General features: G+C 46.2%; 5 protein-coding genes across 5 annotated transcripts; 3 read left to right on the top strand and 2 right to left on the bottom strand.

The window, feature by feature from the left end:
- Positions 1-876: 876 nt before the first annotated feature.
- On the top strand, positions 877-1874 carry GL218_05538 (putative oxidoreductase YusZ; the record flags this gene model as incomplete). Its single annotated transcript, XM_033582204.1, has 2 exons — positions 877-1280; positions 1430-1874. The coding sequence occupies 2 exons, from the start codon at positions 877-879 to the stop codon at positions 1872-1874; spliced, it is 849 nt and encodes a 282-aa protein (XP_033434351.1).
- A 458-nt stretch (positions 1875-2332) lies between these two features.
- GL218_05537 (putative vacuolar fusion protein ccz1 protein) lies at positions 2333-4778 on the top strand (the record flags this gene model as incomplete). The annotated part of the gene is made up of 2 exons (XM_033582203.1): positions 2333-2683; positions 2733-4778. The coding sequence occupies 2 exons, from the start codon at positions 2333-2335 to the stop codon at positions 4776-4778; spliced, it is 2397 nt and encodes a 798-aa protein (XP_033434732.1).
- Positions 4779-7699: 2921 nt separating this feature from the next.
- GL218_05536 (putative allergen asp f7 protein) lies at positions 7700-8545 on the bottom strand (the record flags this gene model as incomplete). Its single annotated transcript, XM_033582202.1, has 1 exon — positions 7700-8545. The coding sequence occupies one exon, from the start codon at positions 8543-8545 to the stop codon at positions 7700-7702; it is 846 nt and encodes a 281-aa protein (XP_033434733.1).
- A 3024-nt stretch (positions 8546-11569) lies between these two features.
- On the bottom strand, positions 11570-12493 carry GL218_05535 (putative protein N-methyltransferase YNL024C; the record flags this gene model as incomplete). The annotated part of the gene is made up of 3 exons (XM_033582201.1): positions 11570-11858; positions 11979-12146; positions 12246-12493. 3 exons carry the CDS (start codon positions 12491-12493, stop codon positions 11570-11572), a joined length of 705 nt encoding a protein of 234 aa, XP_033434734.1.
- A 7305-nt stretch (positions 12494-19798) lies between these two features.
- GL218_05534 (Protein phosphatase 2C like protein 2) lies at positions 19799-21723 on the top strand (the record flags this gene model as incomplete). Its single annotated transcript, XM_033582200.1, has 7 exons — positions 19799-19834; positions 20061-20373; positions 20426-20499; positions 20554-20638; positions 20702-20908; positions 20969-21229; positions 21290-21723. 7 exons carry the CDS (start codon positions 19799-19801, stop codon positions 21721-21723), a joined length of 1410 nt encoding a protein of 469 aa, XP_033434735.1.
- Between the last annotated feature and the right edge of the window lie 1594 nt (positions 21724-23317).

The following is a 23317-nucleotide window of genomic DNA, read 5'->3' as shown; positions in this document are numbered from 1 at the left end:
GCTATTCTAGGGACACTGTCTAGCTTAAATAGCGAGGCTTATCGCCGTAATATTCTGGTAGGGGAAGAGGGTGAGCTCTTCCAGTTGAAGCATATCCCCGAGTGGTAGTGGTGGGGAAATCAAATTTGCCACTACAAACGTACTAGGACAAGGAGATGATAGGATAGAGGTATTGGTGTTATACGATTGTAGCTTTATAAGATACTTAAGTCATCTTAACCTGCCACGTCTACATGACTAGGTACCTAGATGAGACATATCAACCGTGTAAAACCATTGAATAGTAACATTGTATGGATTTCAATTGTTTTACGCTCCTAAAAGTGACCAGAAATAAAACAAATGTTTAATAATACTCAATATCAAGATTTAGTATCAAGAGTATAGGTGGAAGGATATTGTCATATTCAGACGATCTGGCTTCCTCCTCAGATAGATACCATATATCAACACCCCCAACATGCATATCCCTTAATGAAGGTAGTTATATAACACAACGCGTAATATTCTAGGTTACTAAGAATGGAAATTTTTTATAAATTCCGTAAGATCTAGCCATGACTACCTCATATCTGAGTACGGACGTATTGTATCCTTGTCGGCGATAGGTGATTAGCCTAGCTAAAGGCTAGATAACTACGAACTTTTGTGGCAACATACTAACAAGATCAACATCAACTATGGCATCGGTGATTAGATCAGGGGCGATACTAAGAGCAGATATGAGAGGGCGAGAATATAAGAAGAGCCAGCATTTCTCGGGATATCGAGTCTGTACTGCTCTGCATCGCCTCACTCGTCTAACCTATTCCTCTATCCACAAAGCCGATCAATATTCTTTAAAAGAAAAAAATCCCGCCGAATCAAACAAATAAAATGTCTCGTGTCTGGCTCATCACTGGCGCCTCATCTGGCTTCGGCTTAGAGTTGGCAAAGATCGCTGCAGCTCGCGGTGACCGCGTCCTCGCTGCTACCCGTAACCCTAGCAAAGTAGCTGCTCTGCCAGGCATCACCGTCGTTCGCTTAGATCATAACGAGCCGCTACCACAAATCCAAGCCGACATCAAGGAGATCTTGAAGATTTACGGTACTATCGATGTTGTTGTTAATAATGCCGCCTACGTACAAGCTGGCACGGTTGAGGAGGCAACGCCTGAAGAGACAAGCCGACAATTCCAAGCCAACGTGTTCGGCCCCATCAATGTCTACCGCGCCGTTCTTCCACACTTACGAGAGAAACGTTCCGGCACTCTTATTACTATCGGTTCCATGGCCGCCTGGTACGTTATACTCCTCTCTTGTCCCCCTTTTCCGTCTTAATAGTTAGTATCCCCTAATCGAGTTTATTATGTGTCTCTATCCAGACACACATACCTTTAAACCGGACACCAAAATACAATAGTTAGGTACCTAACTTCCATCATCACAGGTTCTCAATGGCAAGCTGCAACCTCTACAACGCATCTAAAGCCGCTCTCCGACGCCTATCCCTCGGCCTCGGCGATGAGATCCGACCGTTCGGGATTCAGCACTGTCTAATCGAACCAGGGTTCTTTCGGACAGCGCTACTAGACCCATCAAGCAATCTCGCGGGGACCAACGACAGCACCGCGCGCATTGCCGACTACGCGGATCTCGTAGCTAAGGCTAACGCCGATTTCGCGGGTTTTCACGGCAATCAGCTTGGCGATGCTGTTAAAGGGGCTAGTATTATATATGATCTCGTCACGTCAAGTGGTGTTGCGGCTGGTCGACCGTTGCCACCGTTTGTCCCACTGGGAAGCGATGCTAATGAGGCGATTGTTAAGAGCGCGCTGGGTACCGTTGATGAGGTTAGAGAGTGGACGGATATTGCGCGGCTGAGTGATTCCTAATTGGAATTAAAGGTATGAGGGTGATATTTTGTTAGGGGGTAAAAATGCGAAAGTGTGATGATGTTTGTAAGTCGTTGTTTGGACCTGATGCCATTACGTCAATGAGGTAGTAGCCACTTACCCAGGTACCGAATGCTAAAAGACCATATAAGATATGCATTAAAAGGTGTGAATTAAAGGGGATAAAGACAAATATATTTTTCGGGTATAACCCCACATGTACAGCGGAACCTAATGGAACGCTAAGCTAAAGTGTATCCACATGGTTGGTTCAATGTTCCGAGATCTAACCTCAACTTTAACACATCCAACTTTTAATTGGATTTTCTGACCCGCTCTCTATTTTCTATCCGTGCTGTCGTGTAATGTTAATCTGATATGGCCGTCTTCGTGGTACTGCACCTCGACAGACATCATTCATCTTCTAATGTTATGACATAACGCTACCACACTTCGCAATGGCGACCCCTACTTCTCCCCTTCTTGCGACCGTCGTACCAGCCCAGTTGGGCTTCCTGGCGATCTTCAATCCCTCCCTAGGCACTACCGATGAGACTATGGATGACCAGATAGTCTACTACGCATCCATGAATACCCAGTTTAAGAAACGACGGCACCGCTCGCGTGGTAAACCTACCGACAGTATCTCCCAAGATGAGCGAAACGAGCGGTTGAGGCAGATTGGATTGGCACAGGGTATGGTCGAATTCAGTCGCGGGTTTGCCGATGGTCAACCAGTCGATACGATAGAAACGGAGAAGAGTCGTGTCGTGTTGCATGAGCTAGAGCCAGGCTGGTGGATATTAGCTGTAGGGGAAGACACGCTCTTACTTGGGGTTCGAAGCTAATACATTCCAGTCTATTGATTTGACTAAATTACCACTACCACCGAGGCTCGGAGCCCCCTCTTCAAACCAGACAGGCGATCCTCCCGAAAATGTTGAATATTCGTCTCGGGAAGTCAAGCCAGCTATTCTACTAATGCAAGATCTCCTCCGCGCTCATTCCGTCTTCTTGCTTCACCATGCTGCATCTCTGAGCGCCTTATTCGTTCGGTTGAGACGGTCTAAATTTGTTAGCATATTAGGTCGATACTGGGATCTGTTTCTGTCTACTTGGGATGTTATGTTACATGGTAATCCCACTGCCAGCGTGTTTGGTGGGATTAAGATCGCTGCTTGTGGCGAGCTTGGCGTCGGCGTTGGAGAGGAGGAACGTGGAAGCGGTGAAAGAGAGGTCCTTGAGGGTTTTGTCGATAGAACCGAAGGCCTGATTGATCTAGTCGTATCCAAATTCGGCCCTTCTGAGTCTGGTATAGACGAGGATTCTAAGGGGGATGAACGAGCGGCTTCGAAATGGCTCGGTACCGGAGAAGAGCCAGGCGCGGAGGATGGTGCTATTTTCCTAGGCATAGGAGCTCTATCAAGGAAATCAGTGCGTGATGTCGCCTACTGGATGGAGGACCTCTACATGTGGGGTGAAGACGCGTATGGAGTTAGAGACAGCCCGTCCTCAACACGCCAAGCCAAGAAATCTAAGAAATCAACTCCGGCAAGTACTAAAAATGCCACTGGAAAATCTACAACTGCTTCAGAGCCGAATAACACAACCAGTTTAAACCCCCAAAGCGCGCAAAAGAAAACTACGGATGCAAAAGAACCAGAAACAACAGCGCCCCAAACCACCGAAGAAATAGGCGATGGGGGTGGGGTTAACCGATTTATGAATTACCTTAAGATGGGTTATGGTACTCACTGGACACTAGGCGGCTCTAGTGGAGGAGAGAACACAGAACATGATAGAGTGACACCCGAAGAAATGTCTAGGGATAAAAAGCTTAGTGATCCCAATCGTCCACCAAAAGTTCTCAATGTGAATTCGGGCCATTACCTCATAGGACTTCTCGGCAATATCGAGGAAGCAGGTAATATCGAGCATGACGAGAATATAGAGCAATCTGATAGTCCGTCCGAAGACGTTGAGTATAACTCTAGGATCTTGCTTCGAACCCTTACCGTGGAGTTGGAAAATGCAAAACGCCCCGAAGCTGAGATAACGCGAGATTTTGGAAACCAAGACCGTGAGCGATCGACAACAGCAGAACTCGACCGAGGATCTCAAGAAGCGACTTCCCTTTTTGATAATCAAGATCTTAACAAATCAGAAAAGGTTCGCATAGTGGTGTACGTAAATAAACCATTCATTTATACATTCCTATTTCGGAATAGGACGGACTCACTAGCCTGGGGCGAGCTGTATAGGTCATTACACTATCAGCTTGCGCCGCTTCGAAAACCTCTATCAACGTCTACAGCCTATCGCCCCGGTAGACCGGACATTGGACCAGTAGGCTCTCATATCTTTGACCTGATATGGGATCCAGAAGCCATGACGATCCATTCCACTATCCCTAACATACCCTCACCATTTCAGATGATGCAAAATACGCAACCAGTTTGGTCTCGGGTAGAAGCGGTAAACACTCATAATCAAATACTCAACACGTATATCGCAACGTCAACAGATCCGTCCGAATCAGAACGCACTTGTAAGACAAGCCGCGGTTGGTGGATTGTCTGGACGCGCATAATTGAAAAAGACGGTACCCAGACTCCGGTACAACCGCCAGACTCTTCAGATGCGAGCCAGATCACCAGCCTACAGCATAGCGAGTCAACGGAGAGTGTTGACTCTCAGGGTCAGCCTAAAAGCACCCGATCTAGAGGCAAGGTCAGCAAAGAGATCTTTCTCATCCGTCGAGCAGGCGAACATACGAGGCTTAGGGGGCTAAGCAGCTCGTACGCAGAAGGGGGTGGTTGGGCGGATGGAGCTAGTCGACTCGCCCAAGGCATTGGTGTCGACACGAAGAGATATATTGAGGGGCTACTAAGCCTAAGTCGATGAAATCTTTTAGTTTTATGGCGTTTGATTTTGGATTAGGTACTGGCGGAACGGCTATAGCTATAGATGGGACAGAAGCACTAGAGTCCCCGAGGATACCCAGCGAGTCGCTACAGAGCATTTTCAGGGGCGTCTCCTTCGGATACCATGTTCATCTGCCCGGCGTATAGAAATTGACGGTGGAGGTAGAATTGTTGGAGATACGAATATACGTAGGTACTGATAAGAGTAAGATCAGCTTTGGTTGTAGATAGATAGATGATAGGACCATAACTGAAAAGATATTTACCTAATTACCATTGTTTGCCACTGATCTCATGATGGTTAAGGTGTTGCTAAGTACCATGTTATGTACTGATTTCTTGTACCAGGCTTGCTTCCATAGAAGTCCATTACCTTAGGTAGGTACTCGTCTGCTAAGTTGCAGGATAACAGCTTAAATCAAATTAGACAGGTACCTACCTATTACTTTGGTGGTTAGTTTTAGGCACGTAGCGAGCATCACAGGTCCAAGTGGCCTGAACATATGCAGGCGTAGGGCAGTAGTGCTGTGAGGGCACCTAATTATTTACCTGTGCATGCCGGCCGCCCCTAACCTGAGGTACGTTGCTGTGATACATAAGGGGCGGTAGCGAGGTCACTTTCAACCTTTCCGGGGAGCCTGCCACGAGACCATTTGGTGTAGTGGTAATGCTTACGGGTTACAGCTGACAGATCCAAAACCACAAATATGACATCTAATACTCAACTTCTAAAGTTGATGCAGACGGCATGGTTCGAGATGTCACTGAAATTCCTAGCTGGCTCCTTATTTTTTTTTTCTTTTTTTTTTTTTTTTTTTTCTTCCGGATGATGCATCTACAGGTTTGCTTTTGTACCTAATTTATTTTTACCATAGGTAGTTTTTAATATTTGATTATTTTCCTCATTAGAAAGCTGTGGTTTTGTCTCGAGTTTATCATGGTGGCCCGTCCATCCCCAGCCATGTGATTTTGCGCAGTTCAACTTCCTAAGTTTTCTAGTTTATTTATTTTTTCAACTACCAAGTAATACCTTTCCATCTTGTAACGTGTAGTTTTATGCTGCGTTGCTTCTGGAAACCAAAATATATTTTATCAACAGTTTTCACAGGTACCTAAACGTGTCTTGAAAAATAATTTGTAGATAATATCCGCTACGTCCTCATTTAAGTAGCTTAGTTGTGACCTCAAGAATTGCTATTTACTACGATAGATATGAGACTTTCCAGGCCACTCCCTCAACCTCCCTTAATTGTGCACAAAAGGGTAGACTCCCTTATTACAACACAATCAATACACGCCCCTACTCACTATTAAAATCTTCGTCTTGAAAAGGCAGCTAGACCGTTCTGCTACAGTTCCATTTTAATACCGTTTATCATCACCGACCTCTAGATTTACAAATTATGTTACGATGTCGGAACCAAGTGATAGTTTAACGGAAAGACGTAAAATATCGATGTAATGATACTGTTTCCGACACCCCCTTTATTTTTATTTTTATTTAATTTTCTTTTAACTCCCCCTCCCCCTCCCTCTTTTTTTGGGAGCAGTGTCTAGTCTTTAATAGATAACATTTTCACCAATATGGTGCTTCTCTCTAGCCTAGAGAACAACTTGAGGTGTGTTCTATAATATATTCAGGGGTCGTAGTTATTCCCATTACATTGGTACCCTACCCATACCCTGTATACTTAAATACATCCTATTTTGATCTATCAAGGGTTATTTAATCGAAAGGGAACTTGCCTTAACTACCTGTTTTTAAAGTTCGGATATAAATGTTTGTTAATACCAATTAATTAACCTACAAACCACAGTAACTACTAAGTTAATATAATTTAAAGTATCATAAGACTTTATTTAGATTGGTTAGCGGACGAATAATACTACAAATTAGCAAGCATCTAAATACATAGGCTATTTCAAGCGGATGATCAAAGCCATTTATTTAATAAGGGTCAAAGCACCAGTTCGTATGCATAATGTAGATAGACAATCTCCGAGTGCTGCGCCACGAACACGAAATTTGATAATGAAGGGACCTGAGTATGGCAGTGCTCAGGCTAAGCAAGGGTGTGGTGTAAATCTGAACTCCTACCGGGGTGAATACTTGGTAATGGAGGTATATCATACCACGATGAATAATACTGGACGAACAAATGTCAAAAGGCCTAAATTTGTATATAAGGTGGGTATGAGATATATCTCAGGTGGATAGGTAGATACATATGAGTGGGTACAGCTATAATTACCTATATACGAGACACCAAGTCTCCCCACTGGCCAAATACTTGGCATGACCCAGCGACTTGGTACTATTGTACGCATCATCGTGGAGGCCTTACCGATCACAAGCCCAAGCTTTAATCGCAAATGGGGACATCTACGTATACGGGTACTTGTCATATCATAAATTTCAAGATGCTTCACACTGGAAAGGGACGTAGAACTAAAATTTAGATTGGTAAATTCTTTTCCATTCCTGATCGTATCAGATCATTTCTACCCAAATCTGTAAATATGTACAGAAGAACCAAAATCTATATCCGATCACAAGCTTCCGTCCTTAAGATGGATCGGAACTTAAAAAGAAGGTACCAAAATGGGTATAACTCCTCGAGGGTTGCTGACACCTGCCAACCGATCCTGGTTGTGCCGTAACAAGCGCCCAAAGCCTTTCCCCCTTGGTATAATTGTCAACGGCGTCAAAAAAGACGCCATAATTTTTAGAAAAGAATATCATCAAGGCCTTTTAGTGCCCGTTCATCGTGAAGAAACCTATCACTGTGCTCATCGCCGCGCGAGGAACCCAAACAGAAAAAAGCAGATTTGGCTGATACCTGGTATCTCCCGGGGCGTGGCAAATAAGGGCCAGGAAATGTGTAAACGAGTGTTCCATATTTACTCGTCAATAGTCCAGCTGCACTCAAGACGACCACCGTCCAGGGAGTCGAACAGGTCGAGGAAGGTGTGGGGGGTGACATCGATGGCCAGGTTAACACAGCCGTCGCAGCGGTCACGAATCTTAGCCTTGGTTGTCTTGCCGTCGGAGGTAGTGATTGTGATGGTCTTGTCACAGAGCGGGTGTGCCGGCTGGTTGATACCATAGCTGGTTGCCGTGCTGATGTTGTCCCAGAACTGTTTGGGAATAGCGACAATGTTTTCAGAATCGTCCTTTCCTACGTCTTCGTAACCACAGGCGCCTAAAGCAGCATTGTAATACGTAATTTCGCCGTCGAACTTCTCGCCGTACGGAATTCCGTCACTGCCTGTGCTGCCACCGGAGCTACCACCGGAGCTGCTTGAAGTTGCCGGAGGCGCAGCGACGTACGTACTAGTCGAGGGTGCTGCGGGAGTTTCCGTAGTCTGCTGAGAAGGAGCCGCCTCATACGTGCTTGTAGGGGCTGGAGGAGACGGTGCCTGGTAGGTAGACTGGGCAATGCTGATAATAGTAGTTGGTGTCGAAGGTTCAACCTTGGGAGTCTCAACCTTAGGGGTCTCGACAGCACTGCTAGAGGTAGTGGAAGGCGTCTCAAAGAACTGGATGGGAGTGTCCGAACTTGTCTCCTGAGGCGAGGGAGGAATTGTCTGAGTTGAGTCGTCATCAATTATGACGGTGGCCGTTTCCCAAACGGTCTCCCACTCGGTAACTAGTTCTCGCTTGTCATGGTGGTGACGGTTGTGGCCATGAGGCTGTGCAACAGCAACTGAGGCCAGAATGGCAGCGGCGATGGTTGTAGACTTCATATTGGACGGTATTGGCTACTGTGATATATGCTCAGAAATATAGAGCCGAAGTTGTGAGTTGTAAATCGAGGGGATCCAGCCGGAAGGATATATCTTTAAAAGATTTGTCAAGTTTGCTCGACAAGAACTTATTATCCTTGTATTGTTGTGAATTTCGTAGGTAATGATTGGGTAGTATTGGCTGGCTCTGAATCTCTTCCTTCAAGAATGAGTGTTACGAAGCAGCTATACCGGGAAGGAATGTATACAGTGAGCACTGCTCCTTGAAAATAATGAACGATATATAATTTCGTAGAGAAGCTGAAGAGAGAAGAGATCAGAAGTTATCAAGTTGAAGGAATGTAAGGGGAGTTATTTATCTAGCAGGGGAGAAGAAAAAAAACCTCTCGTGGAGGCCACGGCGAAAGACAAGGGGGGGAGCAGGAAACAACAAGGAACAAAAGCAAAATCCGAACAGGGTTCCTGCCTGATGTACACTAGTAGTACCTAACGAATTCATCAACTAAAGTTAATTGATTATGATTGGCCAGACCACGTTGAAACAACCCGCAACTGGGGGTTTCCCAGATGCCTCTTTCTCTTCCTTTGGAACAATCTATCCAATCAACAACTCCGGATCTAGACGGGTTCAACGTGGCTGCGTGGCTAATGGAGGGTATCAGCACGGGTAGCTAGGGCTGTTTACCGGGACGTACCTGACTGATACCTAACCATCATTAAGGGTACCGCTGAGTTAGATGCCATCGAGGAACTAACCAATGGGATGATGTGTACCCCTGAAAAAGACAGTTTTAGTGTGTTAATCACTCATTTTAGTCCCACTAGTAGACTAGGGGCCTTAGGGACGATCGCCTTTCTACTGCAGCAGTGTAGCCAGCTTTTGCCAATTGAATTTATTGATCCTTCAAAACCTGCAAGTGCCATTATATGTCTCCACGTCGGACCACGTCCACGTTGGCGTGCTTAAGAGGGCTGAAAAACTCCTCACGCCGGGCGTCTCTCCATGCTCCACACGATAGGCTTCTAGACAGCCTCTTCCCCTCCTTCCCCTCTGGCCTTCGCCTCCTGAGGTATCTGTTAGCTAACAACTTTTCCCGTCACAAGTTATTCGTCGGACAAGTGGGCCGATGCTTCTATTGTAGAAGACGTTTTCGTACCGACTAGTACATAAGTTAGGTACCTAGGTACATAAGTACACCCGTTCCCGCCGTGAAGCTCGGTCCGATGCTAATTAGCACGTGGAGAATCGAGATGCGGTTCTAGTTCACTTTTACTTGATGGAGGTGTGGATGCTAGTGGACAATGCCACGGCATCCGGCCTTTGTTCATCCCACATGTTCAGTCTTTGTAGAAGTTCCCTATTACTCGGGTCTCCGCATGGATATGTGTGTCGGTTTCACCGCTTTTAATCGTTGAATTTCTCCACGCTGCGGACGCCCGAATGTCGGCATTGACCCCCCTTTCTGCCGCTGCTGGTCGTGGTTTTCGGCCGCTTGCATCCACCATGCAAGCTATCTATCCTGCGGCTTTGTGAGTATAGAATCAAGAATTATCGAGTCTATACTCGAGACCACGTTACGGCAAGCCTGTAAAGGGTAAGGGATCCAGGCTTCTTTCACGTGGGCAGCCTTTGTGATACAGAACAACCAATTCCTCTCGGAGCCGAGGGAACTACTTGTTTGCGACTCGAGATCTATTCGCGTTGTCACAGACGAATTGTCATTGGCTTCATTGTTTACAATATAGAATGGATGGGCTGGGTTTCCCTATGCTCGCTTGTTATTAACGAGAACGTCAAGATGATACGGTGTTTGAGTTTCGGTACCAACCTTGAGTGTATCTTACAAATTTTACAGATGGAGTTGGGGTAAAGCGTCTAGACTGCCGTCTCTACCGTCTCTACTACCTTCTCGGTGCCATCGCTGCTTACTATTGGCTCATCAACCAGTCTTTCTTTTTCGTTACGCGTTCTCTGTCCGCTCATCCTTTTCCATTCCTACATAAACTTGGCAAGGTAAAGAATTGTTTAGACACTGCAGTATAAGTCGATAGTCTTGTTTTTCTGTGCCATCTCGGCTATCTAGATGTGGCGTGGCTTACTTCTTTACACGTCACCTTTGATACTTATTGGAGAGTAAATAATCGATCGAGGATCACGACCTTTGCATAGCATCCCGGGAATACCAAGATCGACCCGAATTGCATATCTGCTGCAAACAATATTGTGACTAACTTAAGAGTATTAAAACTAGATATTGTGGCCACCAAGTTGTGCCGCTAATGCACTCGCCACCATCAGTATAAGCGCACTATCGAAGCAAGAAAGCTAGTAGTCGCAAGTCCTTCTGATTCCCCTGCGTTAGCAACTTCAACCGACCCAATAAGAATCGGCCTAATATTTAGACACTAAAAACTCGAAATTTTCTAAACATCTATAGAATAATAGTGGTAGTTATCAACTTGCACTGTCGCCGAACTTCTCCGTCGGTAAATCCCGAGCCTATAGAAAAATGTTTTTTAGTTTAGACGTAGAACATAGCAAGATTTACGATAAGTTATACCTTACGTAAAATGGGAGCTGTGGGGAGCCTTTCTCTTTTCTCCGTTGGGCTACGCAATACTAGTCATGAGTAATGCAGACCATTAACTTGAGTCACTAGACTATAAAACCAAAGGCTTGTGCATAGGAATTACATAATGCCAAAGTTGTCTAAGTAGTTCTAATGATAATCTATGAATTTGGAGTAAGTCCGAACCCGGGTGATGGTAATTGGTTAATACGCTTTTCACTCCAATATTGACGTCTCTGTTAGAAGGGTTGCACGTCTGCAAGTTCCCGTCTTGACTCAGCCTAGGAACTGGCGTGATAGACGTAACACTATCTTCCACAACAGCAAACAAGACCTGATTTATGCTGACAGTCAGCCACATGCAGAAACATCTAGATGTGAAACTTGGATATACCGAAAATACCCGAACTCATTGGTGATGAGAAGGGCAATCGGACCCGAGAGCACATCTCCCTTACGCAGCCTGGAAAGTGTAGAGGAATAGCCCCTCTCTACTAAAGACGGGGCGGTCCTCATCCGGGACCTCGGTTACTCTGAATAGCTTCTGTGCTTTCTTGAGGAACTGCATGTCGGCGCGTCTCCTCTTCTTAAAACAGAAATAAATAGTGGCTGAGGGACACAGTTTCAGAAGATCTGACAACGTGGCTAGGAGCAGCGGGAAGGCAGGTTCGAAGTAGACGCAGTCAGCCGCGAGGATCACGTCTGGCTTAAAGACGGCGATATCCTGTGGAAGAGGCTCACCCCTGCAATATCGAAATGACGTGTATGTTAGTATAGATGCACGTATGCGCCTTTATGGTGCATAAGCCCCGTGGGGAAACACGGAGCAGAACTGAAGGAGGAGATATCGGGGACAGACTGACCAGTTTAGAATGGCAGCCTTAGCTTGGCCCTCGAGCTCGTTCAAACTGATGTTATGCTCCATTAAGGAGTGCATCTCCAACTGATCTGTAATGTAGAGCGGGTTCCCAATCGTGCACCCCTTAGCAACCGCCAAGCCTACCAATCCACCTCCAGCTCCGAGTTCTAATCTAGATGCCGAGAGCGTCTGTTAGGAACCGGCCTCCAAGTCCGCATTACTAAAAGCAATGATGAATATAAAGAGACGTTGAATTAAATCCCTCACTCACATCCGCGAGTCCTTCATGTCGTCCCGGTGGTACCGGAGCATATGCTTGGCGAGTACCATTCCCGCCGGCCAAGTTTGTCCGCCGCAGCCGGAGGCCAGGTCTTCGTGCAGCCGCAGGGGCTCGGCGAGGAGACCCGCAAAGTCGGTCGCGGTGGTGCCGGCGGCCTTGTACGCCGGGAGCGGCGAGAGGTCCTCGCCAATAGCCAAAGGCGAGAACTCAGGAGAAGGCGAGCGCTGAGGCGGCGACATTTTGAGGAGCTGTCGTTGTCACCGTTTCTCTATCTGAGAAGTCATTATGATTATTACTAAAGTTTAAGCTGAAAGAAGTGTGGTCTAGATAACGAATTATGGGTTTGGGCCCAACAAAAAAAACGGATAGGGGATGCCCCGGTTTGTATGCTGCCTTCCGGTGAATCTATCGGAATCTAGAACGTCAGGCACCGCTTGCTTATGCCACTATCACGAATTCAGCCTTCTAGTACCCCTGTAAATGAATCGGGCTGATATATCGCATCACAATAAGCCGGATTAAGGTGTAAAGCAGTTTCTATATCTTAGCAATTCATGCATTTGAGAGGTATTTACGCTTTGTACTACTTTAGGTATTAAAGGTATATAAGGTTTAAGATCCGAGCCACTTGAATAAATCGAGTTAGTGTACCTAAGGCACATGTATCACTTAAGACTTAGAAGGTAGGTAATTTCATAATTAGAGTCACTCTATAATTTACATGTGGCTGAAAGTGACTTTGAATGGCCAGTGCTGGCAGATGTCTCACTGTTATGCTTCCTATTCATGTAAGGAGCTCATTGTCATCCCCTAGCTTACTAGAGAGAACCAAGTTGAAGACTCGGGGGGTCAATAAATTTCATCCAAGGTATTTGATCCCTATAGATTCGTCCAATTCCATCTAATAGCTGATATCATATAAAGCCTTAACCACGCAGGGCTTTGGAGCCGAATATGTCATTGCATGTTCTTAAGACATCATGTCCATATTCACGAGTAGAAGATGGGACTGCTCTGGTTGAATTAAGTACCTGAGTCAAAGCGAGATTTCAATCGAAAAGTTCCGTTTGCTAAACTAGAATAGCCTCGAAAAAGACACACGTAGGTATTATCGCTTCTCATTTCATATATGAACAACTATTTTTAAATGAGAAGAAAGTTTCTCATCCCTCTCGTCAAAAAACTAGAGATCGGAAGGCTATACTTGAATTGTACAATTGGTCAGGGCTAAAGTGATGAGGCTGTAGTGTCAAGCCAGCCACCATTCTTTCTTCCTCGCCCGCTTTGTTCTTAAATCGCAATATTCCTAAGGGCTACGGGGACTCGAAGTCGGTGGCTTGATAACGCTTCAACCTCACAGAGCTAAGCATGTGTCCATCATGGAAAATAGTCTCTATCGTGCGCCACTACCCTCTTCTCTTTCTAGTAGAAGTAACCTACAAAGAGGAATATTGCCTAGCCATGCCATATTCTTCCTCAGAGGACCTCGCTTCTACATATGTATAAAATTAAACTTCAAATTTCAGCGGCGCTCCCTTCCAACCACCGGGTTCCCACCCCCGCGAGAATGCGATCGCCCACCAGCCTTAGGCGATCGTAGCCCGGCGCGTGGCTGAGACATTAGAATTCCACCAGCCTTACGTGATAGCCTGGTTAGACGCGCCAGAACATCTAATAGATCGAATGGATTACTTACGTGATGAGACCCCTCCAACCCCCCCTTCCGTCATTATCGAGTCTCGCGCGCTTCACAGCCTCTGCGATGGTAGTCGCCTTCCGGGCCGGGCAGGGCAGGGCGGGATGAGGCCAGGTGCAAGGGAGCATCGGCGTCATCGTTGAAGAATGGCCTCCTGGTATAGTGTCGGCTGTTGGCCGACATCGATGCTCTCGCAACTTCTCCTGTCTTTGTCCTGTTCAACCACAGCTTCAACCATAGCATAATGTTCGGTCATACGAACGACGACTACAGTATCTGATCCGATCTAACCTACATATCGTAAGCTCAATATAGCTTCTTCGACGTGGTCGTTCACTCTTATGCGAGCAGCTTTGGCAGCTGTTATATATCACGATGGTGGTGAAGTGTAAAGAGATTTTCGCGTTCGGCGCAGCAGCGGCGGCGACACTAGCTGGTGCCGCCCCTGTTGACTATTTCCCAATAAACTCACAACTACCACCCGTAGCTCGCATATCAGAAGCTTTCGATTTCACCTTCTCCCCCCTAACGTTCTTCTCTAAATCCGATATTACGTACCGACTCGGTAACGCGCCGAAATGGCTCTCAATCGATAGCTCTTCGCGGCGGCTTTTGGGACACCGAGCGATGACGATGTTCCGCCAGGAGAGGTTGTTGGGATCCCAATCGAGCTGATTGCTGAGGATGAGAGGGATCTACGACGACAAAGCCGACTTTGGTGATAAGGAACCGCCCGCCTATTATCGACGTGCCCATCTCGAAACAACTTCCTAAATTTGGGACATACATTACAGCTCCCTCTACACTACACCTTCACCCCTCAAAGCCTTTCTCCTTTTTCGACGAGCACACATTCCGCACTGATAGCGGAAACGGTGAGCTCAACTACTATGCAGTATCCGGCGACAACGCGCCTCTGCCCTCATGGATTACCTTCGATGCCGGAAAACTCTCCTTCTCCGGCAAGACACCCGTTTGAATCGCTTGTACAACCTCCGCAAATATTTACCTTCCAACTAGTTGCTTCCGATGTCGTGGGGTTCGCATCAGTCTCGGGTCCTTCTTTCAATAGCGGTAGGGAGCCACGAGCTAACAGCCGAACCACCGGTAGTTAAGCTCAATGCGACGCACAGAAAGCACTTCGAATACAAAGACCTGCTAGATGTGCTGAAGCTTGATAAGAAGCCTTTAAAGCGGGATGCTATAGTAATGGTCACTGCGCTCGACCTACCCCCTTGGTTGTCTTTCGACAACAAAACCTGGGAGTTAGATGGCACTCCTGACTCAAGTGCTGAATCATCTAATATAACTATAGCTGTCACTGACAAATACTCTGACGCTTTGAACCTAACTATCTCGATCCATTTTGGCTTGTTCATCTCAGACCTCCCCGACCTCAATGTCAAGGCAGGCGAGATGATTTTTCCATTCGACTTGAAGAAGTATTTATCAAACCCAGAAGATATACAGGTCACTGTAGAGGATGAGTCGGGGGCATCATGGGCAGAGTTCAACTCTTCCTCGATGCTCTTATCGGGGTCTGTCCCCAAGCACATGTCAGTAAAATCTCGAACAACGCCACATGTCGCCTTCAGTGCAACTTCAAAACACACGAACGAAACAGAGACTAAGACCATGAACATACACCTCGGCTCTTTGTCTTCTACCGCTTCACCGGAACCAAGTACCGAGCCTACAGATTCAGATAAGAATAATTCGAATAAAAATTTACTCTGGTTGCTTATAATACCTATATTCCTTATATTTGCCGGGATTATACTTCTCCTTTTCTATATTCGACGGCGGCGTCAGCAGCCAAGGAGAATAGGGGTCAGGGAGGTGTCAGGACCTATACCGGGAAGCTTCATGACCCATCGTCCCGACAGCCGCAAGGGTCCGGTCGTCAGAATAGTAGATATAGCACCGCCACGTGATTCTGAGAGCACGGCTGCACAGAGACATCGCGTGTCTGCCGGCGCCTCAAATCGGCGTTCCCAGACTGCATCAAGTCCGAGTTTAACTGGAAACATGCTCCCTCATGCTATGATGGCGATGTATTCCAGGGCAAAGTCACCCGAACACAGCGTAATTCTGGAAGCGAGTAGCTCTTTGTCTGCAGGACACGATAACCAACCATCTCCGCAGGCAGGAGGAACGGATGAAGTTAGCCTGCTTTCGGATACTAGCCTTGGTGAAGCTGATGCGTATATTGCGGAAGCACAGTCGTATATTATTTCAAGGGGACCTCGAGATGATGTATATCGTAGCCTTTCGGTCCCAGCGAATGCGGCGCCCTCTAGTATACAGAACACGCCAGAGATCGCCTACGCAGCGGGTGCTAGGCAAAACACCAGTCCAAACAATGCGGTTCCGCCAGCAGTGGGCTACGTTGTACGGCCCCGGTCAGGACAACAGCAGGATTCGAGCTTAGATCTGCGCAGCGTCGGGAAAAGGATATCTAATTTATGGAAGAGAGAGAGCGGAGGTCAGCTTGCTAATAACCAGAAACGAAATAGTATCCTGAGTGACTCTACAGGCCAAACTACTCGCACAAGTATTTTGACATCGGGGATCTCCGGAGTAGGAGAGGAAGAAGCCACGACGAGTACGAATGTGGTCGCAAGACCAACTATAATACATATACCCAGTAGACCGGGTGAGGTACGGCGATTGAGTAGGAGAGTAGAGGGACCGTCGTCGTTATTCAGCGGCCGGTCGATCACAAAATCGATAGGAAATTTGGGTTTAGGGAACCAATCACCGGCGACAGTTATACATCCAAGTCCAGAACTACCACCAAATATAGACGACGGCACAAATCCTCGTAATAGCGATAGTTCGTGGGACCGGCTCGCAAGAAATTCCTTAGGTATCGCATACAAGGACCTCATCACCGAGCCAGAAAGTGCCGTCTCACGCCAGGAATCACCGATTGATATAGGTCAAGAAGGCAATTGGATGACCTATGATATAAATCGGAATCTCTTGTCCCCCGGACAATGGCCACGGCAAAACGTATCTATCAATATGGTTGGCATAGCAAGAACCTCACCCGTTAATATTCCGAGCGAATTACCTCGACTGCCGCCTACGATGGCATTGGGGAAATCTATGGGAGAAGAAAAACGCAAAGTCTCGATAAGGAGGCGGCCATCACAAGCGTCCGAGACGACTGTTCGTCATACGCCATCTACGAGTACGAGATCTGACGTAACCTACTCATCCCGAGACGAGTATTCACAATTCAGTTACACCCGCAGACAAGAAGCACCTAGCAATAACATAGCTTTGACCCCATTGCTAGTAAACGGGCGTGCACCGCCACCGACGCGGCCTTTACCACAACCCCCCATACGAGCCGGTAGAATACCACTGGCGGACCGACCTAATCAATTGCATTATGCATCAGCGGGGGAGACGGACTGGGCCCCGACATTGAAAACAAGTCTTCCAAAAACTGGAAGCCGACGAGGAGCATGAAAAGTGCTAAGAGTCTGCGTAGTATCTGGGCCGACGAGGACGATGATGATGATGATGCTTGGGAGGATATACGTCCACCAACGACTATCGATGGATGGGACGATGGCGTTGATAGTGACGGGAGCTTTGCGATTTATATTTGATCTATGTGTGTGATATGTGGAAGAGGAGGATTGATACCTAGCATATTAATGATATTAATACACTACTTAATAAGTACTTGCTGGATATTATAATTGTGAAATCATCGTATTAGTAGAAACCCACCTGGACAATCATCGTGGTTCTAATACTCTTGCAATCATCTTGGCGGCGCTTGTTGACGTTTAGCTACGAAGTAAGATACCTGATCACCAATGTAAAGCAGAGTGATGATCTTGTTTAGGTGCTTAATGCAATTGCTGCCCTGTGTAGTATGCGGAAGGCAGCTTGTCCGCTAGGACAAATAAGATATAGTTATTCCTTTTGACAGGCCAAGGTGAGAGTCCTTGACCTAGGACAACGAATTGACGGCTGAAGCTGACAGCACCATGGCATTCACCTTATGCAAGCTGGTCAATATCTCACCTTCTACCTTTGTCCTGCGTAATGTGGAATTCCGGGATCAGTCCGAGGCTGGGTTGGGGGTCACGGTCAAGGGTTACAATCCACAATACCGGTCCGGGGAGTCCGAGTGGAGTCATTACATTACATATATAGCTTTTGTGATGTCTATTTCCTGGAAATATTGATAACATGCATTAGATATGTTAGGTATGTATGAGTAAGGCGCTTGAGAGGGGTTTCGATAATTAGTTCTTTCTTCGTAGTTACCTGAGTAGGTACTCAATTATTCAACGCTTTCTTTTGAGGTGGTATGTTAATTGTAGAATTAGTAGTTAGTATTGATAAGTGGCAAAAAATAAGACAATGGAGGACTCATGTAGCTAGCTCCTTTGTTCATGTCTCGAGAGCGAGGTGGTAGCGTTATCCCCTGCATGGTTTAAGGTAGTTTTAACTCTTTGTGGAATGCATTACATGTCGCTCCACGTAACCAATAATAACCGCAGGGGATGTTTTGAAGGGTAGTAGATGCCTATATTAGTATTCGGATTGAGAATATGTGATGGTTTGGGTAAAGCGAATTTGATACATGAAGGAGACGTTTATTGTGTGTTAGGTAAAAAGAAGTAGTGTATGTATGTAAAAGATATGTAAAAGATGCAAGCACACGGCTCACTCCGGGCGCATTTGTTAATTGTTGTGTCATCATGTCCACTTACTTTGTACCTATACTTATACTTTACGTTTCTACTTGCTTGCCCTACATGTACTGCCCCAAGTTTGGTGTAGTGACTAAAAGCTATTGCACTTTCCTTCCCTCCATTCTGCAGTGAAACACCGACCAATTGTTTTAGTTCTGTATCTTGTAAGAGCACACGCGACACCTACATGTATCTAATTCTGTAATACCTACCTAAAGAACCCTATCGTTTCTGGTGGTATGTAACTCCGCATCTTCTATAACTTACTTACCTTAGGGAGAGGAGTTCTAACGGGGCTGGGTTTAAATATCCGATAAATACCCGCTACCTATGGTTTGTAAAAGAAGAACTTAATGTCTGCATGTGCATAGGAATTTATGTTGGGCAGATGGAGGGAATCGGGCGTCATAGTCTCTTCTCTCAAGATCTCCGGGTTTCTTGGGGATTGTTCTTATCCCGATTTGTAAAATGTGATCTTCTTTAATAGATTACCTATACTAACGCCGAAAATGATGTCGTGACGCATGTTGTATTCTTACGACATCATAATGGCTTTCTAGTTCTTTTTAATGCACAGGTACAAACCTTAGGTAGTTGTTTGAGCGACATATTTAGATTATAAGTATCTATACTTATACTACATGTAAGTACCTAACTTAATTATTTTCAGATCTTTAGGTATTTTTGTTAATAGGACTGCCTAAAATAGTCAAGAGGGCTTTTTGATTAAGTCATCAAAGTTGCCAGCTGCTCACAGTCCAAAGTCGGAATTTTTTCTGCGAGAAACGAAAAACCCCGCCTTGGCCTTGCCTACTCTTCTCTACCTAACCTACCTAATTCTGCCTACCGTAACTGTCTCTACTTCTTCGGCACCATCTGATCACAATTCTTTCGCGCGACGCCTTTGTGCCATTTTTTTTTCCACACTACCTACCTACACCATCCCTCCCCAAGACACTACCCGCGGCTCCTACCGTATTCGTCTACATACACATTTTCTGTCTCGAGGCCATTGAAAATTTTGACGATCAACAAAGCAACCTACGATATTGCCCCTCCTTCAGTTATATGACCATTCGACCATACTAATCCTACGCGCTGCGGTATAATAAATTCTTTTCGCCATGGGTCAAACCCTTTCCGAGCCTGTCGTCGACAAGGTATGAATGATGATGATATTTTCCTGCTTGCTGCTTGGGGCTTTCAATTGCGCCGTCTTTCACTTTTAATCCCCCTCCCACGACCAGCCCACCCCTCCGTGACTCCGCGCCTCCCCGGCCTTATCAAACAATATCGCAACGATCTGGCTTCGATACTCTCACATAGAGAGTTATTCAGCACTTAATACTTGAGTAAATTTATGCTAACTTGGGGAATTCTTAATAGGCCTCTGACAAAGGAGAAGATGACCGATTACTGTACGGCGTATCTGCTATGCAGGGATGGCGTATTAGCATGGAGGATGCTCACTGCACTATCCTTGACCTCTTGACACCCAAAGCCGACGAGGAAAAGAAGGTTCACCCTTCGCGATTATCTTTCTTTGGCGTCTTCGACGGACATGGCGGAGACAAGGTTGCCCAATTTGCAGGCAAGAACATATATGATATCCTTAAGAAGCAAGACACATTTAAGACCGGAAATTACGAACAGTCTTTAAAGGATACATTTCTTGCGACTGACCGAGCGATACTGAGCGGTATGAGTTCTATCATCGATTATGAAATGTTTAAAGTCTAACGCATGCTTAGACCCTCAGTATGAGGAGGAGGTATCTGGTTGTACCGCGTGCTGTGGTTTGATTACCGGCGAGAAGATATATATTGTTCGTATTGCGATACCCTATTGGTCGGTGCTCATAGCTAATTCGTGTTACTAGGCAAACGCTGGTGATTCGAGAAGTGTCTTGGGTGTTAAGGGAAGAGCTAAGCCGCTATCCTTCGATCACAAGCCACAGAATGAAGGTCAGTAAAATAATCCAACATTATCATTTTATACAAACTCGCTAATGCGCCTTGGTTTCGTAGGCGAAAAGGCGCGAATTACTGCCGCAGGTGGCTTTGTCGACTTTGGTCGTGTCAACGGCAACCTTGCCCTATCTCGAGCCATCGGAGATTTTGAGTTCAAGAAGAGTGCCGAACTTGCGCCTGAGCAGCAGATAGTGACAGCGTTCCCAGACGTAGTTGCGCACGAGATTAGTGACGATGATGAGTTTTTGGTCATTGCATGTGATGGTATGTTTTTTTTTATCCTAGCTAGGACGTCTGAACGGATATGGCTAACTAGCGAATTAGGTATCTGGGATTGCCAGTCTTCACAAGCGGTCGTTGAGTTTGTTCGAAGGGGCATCGCCGCGAAGCAGGAGTTGGATAAGATTTGCGAGAACATGATGGACAACTGTCTGGCATCTAATTCGGAGACTGGTGGGGTTGGGTGTGACAACATGACAATGATCATTGTGGGCTTCTTAAGAGGCAGAAGTAAGGAGGAATGGTACGAAGAGGTTGCCAGCCGTGTGGCCAAAGGCGACGGTCCTTGTGCCCCTCCCGAATACGGTATGCCTTCTTAGAGCCCGGGGTCTCGACATAATTCATAGAACTGACATTGAGACTCAGCTGAATTCCGGGGACCTGGTGTGCATCACAATTTCGACGATAGTGACAGTGGCTATGATGTTGACATGGAAAACAAGTCCAAAACATTTGGGATCGGTGGGTACAAGGGCCGCATCATTTTTCTAGGCGATGGTACTGAAGTTCTCACCGACTCGGACGATACCGAGATGTTTGACAACTCAGAAGAAGATAAGGACCTGGCAAGTCAAGTGTCTAAGAGTTCGTCCGGCGAGTCAGAAAGTCGACTACCGCCCAGAGCGCCCTCGCCTCCTCCGCGTACGCCGAAGAAGCAAGAGGATAACCCTCAGGCAAAGCTTAGCGACTCAACCCCAAACAATACCTCGATTGCAACTGAAAAAGTCGCGGAAGCCGTGAAGGAGGAGCCCAAGGAGGCGAAACCCGAAGCCGCCGCCGCCGCCGCATCTAAAGACTGATTAAGGTATAAGTTTGTCAGGCAGGATAGTACTAGAACTGTGCCGTTGGGCCTTTCATCCCGCCGGCCTGCTAATCGTTAGGATTTACCCCGCACACCCGTGAAATTATTAGGGATGGTTACGACAGAGCAATGAATGAAGAGTTTTGTTTACTTGGCACATGATGGATTACCAGAAGGAAAGGGGAGAGCGGATGAGTGCCAGGGCGGATATTCTCCCTTAGAAGAGGGTATTAACATGGCCAGAGACACGACACGCGATATGACCACAGGGGCTACCACGTCTTGGCAACTTCAAGCACAATTAAGGCTTGAGAGTTTTCTTGACGAACTGCATTGCGGCTATTCAGAAACCTCTTTACAGCTGAGGTGTGCTCCGTATGCTATAAGAACCGCGAGAACACTCATATGCATCATCGATTCTATATGTTTTCTTAGGAGTGCGAAATCAGCACGTTCATAAAAATGCATTAATGCCATCTAGAAACCGAGTTGCCTGTGTCGTAGTGTTGAAGTGTTGTATTGTTGTTACGAATGTAAAATTCTCTTTTTTGGTTTTTTTTTTTCTTTAATGTAACTAATTACTTTTTCCTTAGCATAGCCGCATCCGGGCCATGCAGATATGAGATATGATATATGAGGTGAGGCACGTTCTATAATAAACCTACCTTACCTAAAAGTACCTAATTGAAACTGCAATTGGACCTCAACTTTTAAGAATAGGTAAAGGCTGAAAACGGATTAAGAAGAGCCGAATCGCCGGCAGGGTTCCACCTCGCGGGCAATCAACGTGCCCACTTGAAGATAAGCTCTAACAAAATTTGTTGCACGTCGCATGCGCATGTCATTACATCTACAATATCCCTCTTACAAAGGGACCAGGCCCAACATAGCAGAGAATGCTACATTTATAGCTCATGTCCCTGGGGATCAAATTACTATGGAGAGCTCGAAGTTACACAACTCGTGTCAGTGGGCTCTCCCTGATTCCCAGGGAGCAGCTCAATCCATTCCATCAAGAATCAAGCCTACCTCGATGGATCTCGACTACACATAATGATACGAAAACGGAGCCCACAAGCACGGATATCTTGAATAAACTTTTAAAGGGAAAATCACAGTCGTTCTTTCTTAGAGCGTTGCGTAGACAGGACATTAAGAAGAGGTCCGGCTTCGAACCGAAAGCATCCGAACTTGTGAAGAGGCCAATTCGATATCCCATCAAGGAAGAATCGCTCCGCAGCTTGCGCAAGCATCGACGTAGTGCTGCGAGACAACATCTATACGACAGTGCGCACGAAGCCTCTTCAAAACCTTCGAGCAGTTGGCATTGGACCTTTGATTTTATGCTACGACATACAATCAACATCAGAGAAATATTATATTTTCAACTTATTATAGGGAAGGGTGTAGCAGCCGAAGCTCGTGCAGTACTCTCAGAACCAGATACACATATTTCTCAGATCTGTCGCAGGAACGAAAGCCTCGTCCGAATCGAAGAAATAAATCCCGAAAATGGCGAACTTGTTCTTACTCTATCCGGTTCTGAAGACTCGGTCCGAAAGTCACTTCTGGATATATTAGGGGTAGTAGGC

This window comes from Daldinia childiae (genome assembly GCF_008694065.1).
Source record: "Daldinia childiae strain JS-1345 chromosome Unknown Scaffold5, whole genome shotgun sequence".
NCBI lineage: Eukaryota > Fungi > Ascomycota > Sordariomycetes > Xylariales > Hypoxylaceae > Daldinia > Daldinia childiae.
This window is presented reverse-complemented; position numbering and strand designations above follow the sequence as displayed.